Here is a 5,000-nt window from a genome sequence, read left to right as displayed (position 1 = left end):
ACAAGTTTTTCCACTCTGAGTAGTAATCGCTATGTTGTATTTTGTTAGTTAACGGTGGACGCTTTTACTGCTACCTTCTGGCAGTAAGTGAATCTTACATCCTGCAGACAGCAGTGGAAGAGAAAACATATTTCAAACAGAAAACAGTCAAAGTATTCTTGTCATTTTAAATGTTTGGAGTTAGAGACGTCAGAGTCGCGATACCCAGCTGAATGCCAGGGTAAGAAAACCAAAGAAAACCGTGCAGTTGACGGGTAACTAGGCTACACTGCCTTTCTTATCAGCGTGAGAGGGTGGAGTTATCACGGCAGGTACGCTAGTCGTCATGTCACACGTAGCTTCTGCGTCTGAGCGACTTCCTTCGTTTTCAGGATAGCAGACTTTTGTAGCTGCATGCTGCCGTCTTCACTTCCTGAAGAACTGCAGGATCAGAGTTTCGCTCCTTAATCCTCAGATAGATGCTAAAGAAGTGCACAAGGTTTCATTCCAGGCCCTCCTTATCCAATCTGTGTGTTTACTTGTGTTCTGTGTATTTCTATCATCTCCTAAATCACTGATCAGGCTTGGCCGACCTCCCTCAGACTAACAGCTGCTGCAGACGTCCCTGTTTTTTAAAGCTGGTTACAAACTTGGAGATGAAATGTGTTGCTCTGAGGCCACATCGTGTGTGCGCCCGTGTTATTTGAACCTGCTGACAGATCAGAGCGCATCACTTCCTGTCATTAGCTGGAATCGAGTGGCGGGCTTCGTCGTCAGATAAAGGAAAGTTTGATGTTGAGCTGCGGTAAACACGCCTCTGCGACGCGAATTCAGCTGGACAGGATACTTTAAGAAAACTCAATCAGATGTTATTTTCTTTCTTTCTTGTTGATTTGCATTCGGTTGAGCTCAGCGCTGGGTTCACTCTGTCAAAGGACCTGCTGACCTGGTTCTGCACGCTCAGGTGTGGTTTCTGTCTCCAAGCTGGACTCACCTGGACGGGTCCAGTTCGTAGTCCTGAGTGCCTGTAACGAGCTCTGGGTGAATCCGGACGTGTTCCAACATCGGCTGACGGGACAGGACAGAGTGTGAGGTGAAACTGAAGGAACACCTGCGGTCATCACATCAGTACCGCCCCCTGCAGGTGTGCACTCACCTTCACCACCTCCTGGAAGGTGTCCAGGTTCTCCTTCATGCTGTAGTGCAGCCGCAGGTAGGAGATGAAGCTACAGGGGAACATCCCATACAGGCGGTGGAACAGAGAGTACGTACCTGCATGGAGGTGCACCAAGTGGGCCACAGGCTCATGACCTGCACGAGCCAATCAGAAAACATCTTATCAACCACTCAGAGAAGCAGACTGACCAATCAGAAAGCATAAGGAGCTGCTTCCTGCAGCGCCCCCTGCTGTGTGAGTGAGTTACCTGGGTTTTTGCAGCTGCGGGATGCAAGGCGCCCAAACACGTCAAAGAAGTCATTGATGTGCTGCTTCCCGGCCTGAGGAATCATGGGTAACAGAGTGACCAGGACCAGGACTCCCGTGATAAGGACGACCACATCGCTGTCCGTCTGAAAAACAGGAAGTGGAATTCTGAGTTTACAGCAGCAGGAATCCGACCTGTGATCCGACCTCACATGATCGACATCATGACAGAATCTGAATGTGCAGGAGGACAGGTGTGTCTCAGGTGTGTGTGTATTACCTTGAGGCAGCGCAGCAGTGACAGCAGCAGCGGCGAGCGGCTGATGTGATGAACCCATGGCGGCTGTTTCCTGATCAGGTGACCCAGCAGGGTGAGGGCGCCCAGCCTGGTCCCGGATCGACTCACAGACTCGTTGAGCTTCTCCAGCAGCACCTAGTGGGCGGGGCCAACAGGTGTTAGAGTCACAGAGATAAAGAACAGGAGATCTGCGAGCAGGCGAGGCTCACTTTGTGATGCGGCTCCCTGATGGAGGAGAGGAGGAGCAGGGCCTGAGAAGATGACGAGTCCAGGTAGTACTCCACCACGGAGGAGAGGACAGCGCCCCCTTTGTCTGAGAGGAGAAACATGCATGCTGGGAGCTCTGCACTGATTGGCCGTCACAAGTGATGTCAGACTGAGTTGATAAGGTTGCTTTGTTGGACGTCAGCAAAACTGCAGCTTCGTGATTGGTTCACGTGGTGAGCGCGTCACAGAGATGCAGACCTGCGTCATTCCTTTGTGCTGCACAGTTGAACTCACCTGTACTCAGCTGCTGGTTGACTGCAGCTCTCACTCGCTCCGCCTCCTGCAGCTCTGAACTGTCCAGTGAGAGCAGGAGCTCGCTGATGCTCGCCTGCTCCCTGGACATCGCGGACACCTGCAATTCGGCCAGACAGTGAACGCATCATAACACAGGCCAGACAGCTGAACGTCACGTGAGGTCACGTTGACGTCATCGTGTTCAGTTCTCTGTGACAGAGGAACAAAATCAATAATCGATGATTATCTGCTACTTCTTTTTCTGTCCCCACACAGTCATCAGTGTGTGCTGGCCTAACACTGCGCAAACTTTGACCTCACGCCTGTTGTGTAACAGCTGCTGTCACGTCACTGGTAGCCCTCCGTTAGCAGCTGATGCTAATCTAACATGCTAACAAGCAGTGTAGCGGCCACGTACCGGCGTCCCGGGACCCGACCCCGCGGAGGAGCCTCCGGCCGGGATACGGAGCGCAGACAGCCGCTCAAACCGACCAAAGAGCCGCAGAGACGGTTACCTTCAGACCTGCTGATCCCAGCACGGAGCAGCCATCTTCAGCTACAGCAGGACCCGCCCACCGCGGTGACACGAGCCTCAGCAGCCAATCACACACAGGAGGCGTTCAGCGCCACCCGTCAAGATGGGAAAAAGGATGATTTATTATTATTATTATTATTATTATTATTGTTGTTGTTGTTGTTGTTGTTATACTTTTGTGTGGATACAAACAAACAGCTGGGGTCCGTTCTTCGTACCTCGCTTACTACATCCAAGATCAAATCATCGCACTAACTTTGAGCTCACTATCCCGGTTCTCCGAACACACCTGTTGTTGACGATCAGTACAGCTGGATGAAGTAATGTGAGATCACTGGGTGGCTTAACAGGGGCTACGCATCGATAGTAGAAACATTGATCGGCAACCCTTTGATTGGTCGGCGAAAATGTCGAAGGCGCGCTCGGTATTTTTCGGCAGCAGAGCAAGAACTCTTGATTGAGGGATTTCAGGAGTTTCAGAGTTTAATCAGAACGCAAGGGAACACTGCAAAGGCTGCAAAAGCAAGGAGAGAGGGCTGGCAGAAAGTTGCTGACAAATTAAACTCGTAATTAATGTATTATATTATATTACATTATGTCCTCTTTCACATTAGAGCCACGACAGGACCCACTAGAACATGGGAACAAGTAAAAGTGAAATATAAGAATATTCTACTGAATGGTAATATTTCTCACTTATATTGCTTTTCGTCTCTTGGAAAGAGACCCTGAAATAATCTGTTTGTTTGTTTATAACAGCAACCAAGAAAAGGGCAGAGCAAAAAAAGACAGGTGGTGGTCCTGCACCGCCTCGTCACACCCCGGCAGAGGAGCTGGCCCTAGGGTTGAATGCCACCAGACCCATTGTTGAGGGCATCCCTGGGGGCAGCTCTTCCTTAGACCAGCAGCCGGGGTGCAGTAGCAGCAGCACCTTCATAACTGGTAAATCAGCCCATAATTCTATTTGTACAATGTAAAATATTTGGTTGTTGCCTTAATTAAAATGCTTTTTGTACTTTGACATTTATTGACACTGTGGGTTTTTGTGTGTGTAGTTTTACATAACACTCCATCACTTTTACCTGTTCCCATGCAAGGGGTGACTGAAGCATGCACAGTAAGTTGGGATATATATATATCTTTTTTTTATTTATTATTATTTAGACCAATAATAATAGTCACAAAATAAAAGACACCATTTTGTTTCCATTGCACAGGACAGTGAAGCAACCCTGTCAGATGACTGTGGTTTGGAGGAAGTCCCTGTAAGTGCCTAATTTGGCCTGAATTTGTATCTACTTGTGTACTTCTATGTGTTTCTGACTCAGTATGATTTGCAGGCAGAGAGGCCTGATACAGAGGTGGGCAGTCTTGTAATTAATTTTACTTCCTATGTGACATGTATTGACCGTTAAATGTTGTCTCTACAATTGAAACAGGGTGACATTCGTTTGCTCTTTAAGAGAAGTCTCCAGCAAAAAATGGAGTACACTGAGCTGAAGAAACAAAAGCTCCTAGGTGAACTCGAACTTCAAAAAGTTCAACTAGAAATTGAGTTGCTTCAAAAGGAACTTCAGAGTAAGTAAACATACACTTTCATACAGAGCACTATTGACGACCTTGCGTGACACAGTATATATGATTTTTTTCCAGGCAAATGATGACTGGCTTTTTTTTTGATGAGACAGAAAAAGATGTTCAAATAAATTTCAATGAAAAATATGTTTTGTCATGTTTTTAATATTCGAAATTGTGTTGCACAATCCTGTCCCGTGCAGCTCTGCCACTAGGTTGGTCCAAGTGCACTGGCTGGAGGTCATCATCAGGCCGCACCTCCACCACAGGAGTCCTCTCCTTTCTGATGGTGGCAATGTTGTGCAGTACGGCACATGCAACAGTAATGTCACATGCCCTGTCAGGTGCAACCCTCAGACTTTTCAGACACTGAAATCTTCCCTCTATTTGCCCAAAGGTCATTTCAATGCGTGCCCTTGTCCTGGCTAGAGCTGCATTGTAGCGGGTTTGTGGCCCAGGGCTGGGGTCAGGGAACGGTGTCATGAAGTACTGCCTGCATGCATAACCTGTGTAATGGAGAAATGCTGTTATGTTAGGCCCAAAATAAGTATGAAATATCAAAATAAGTCTCTTTTTCTTACCACGCTCAAATAATGTGCACAACCCTGACTCTCTGAAAATCCTTGAGTCATGCACTGATCCGGGCCATTTAGCTTCCACATTTGTGATGTGGAAGCTAAATGTCACAC

The 5,000-nt window shown here is 47.9% G+C and overlaps 2 protein-coding genes across 2 annotated transcripts in view; one reads left to right on the top strand and one right to left on the bottom strand.

Annotated features, from left to right (window-relative positions):
* tsc1a (TSC complex subunit 1a) overlaps positions 1-2,782 on the bottom strand; it is a 16,242-nt gene extending 13,460 nt beyond the window's left edge. The window contains exons 1-7 of the mRNA XM_086257867.1: positions 2,620-2,782; positions 2,202-2,319; positions 1,910-2,013; positions 1,683-1,835; positions 1,404-1,548; positions 1,136-1,290; positions 974-1,047 (exon numbers count right to left, since the gene is read on the bottom strand). Of these exons, the coding sequence (XP_086113993.1) occupies positions 974-1,047; positions 1,136-1,290; positions 1,404-1,548; positions 1,683-1,835; positions 1,910-2,013; positions 2,202-2,310 (740 nt within the window). The 5' untranslated portion in view covers positions 2,311-2,319; positions 2,620-2,782. The remainder of the gene's footprint in view (positions 1-973; positions 1,048-1,135; positions 1,291-1,403; positions 1,549-1,682; positions 1,836-1,909; positions 2,014-2,201; positions 2,320-2,619) is intronic.
* A 624-nt stretch (positions 2,783-3,406) lies between these two features.
* Positions 3,407-5,000, top strand: part of dok2 (docking protein 2) — a 29,112-nt gene continuing 27,518 nt past the window's right edge. Inside the window, exons 1-4 of the mRNA XM_086257873.1 lie at positions 3,407-3,678; positions 3,792-3,853; positions 3,954-4,001; positions 4,176-4,314. The gene's annotated coding sequence lies outside the window, so the exon portion shown is untranslated. The remainder of the gene's footprint in view (positions 3,679-3,791; positions 3,854-3,953; positions 4,002-4,175; positions 4,315-5,000) is intronic.

Source organism: Aulonocara sp. 'chitande type north' Nkhata Bay, linkage group LG12 (genome assembly GCF_057382095.1).
Source record: "Aulonocara sp. 'chitande type north' Nkhata Bay isolate Kocher_YH1m ecotype deep benthic linkage group LG12, A_spYH_male_GT1.1, whole genome shotgun sequence".
In the NCBI taxonomy this organism is placed as follows: Eukaryota; Metazoa; Chordata; class Actinopteri; order Cichliformes; family Cichlidae; genus Aulonocara; species Aulonocara sp. 'chitande type north' Nkhata Bay.
Note: the sequence above shows the minus strand (reverse complement) of the source record. Positions and strands in the feature narration are given on the sequence as shown.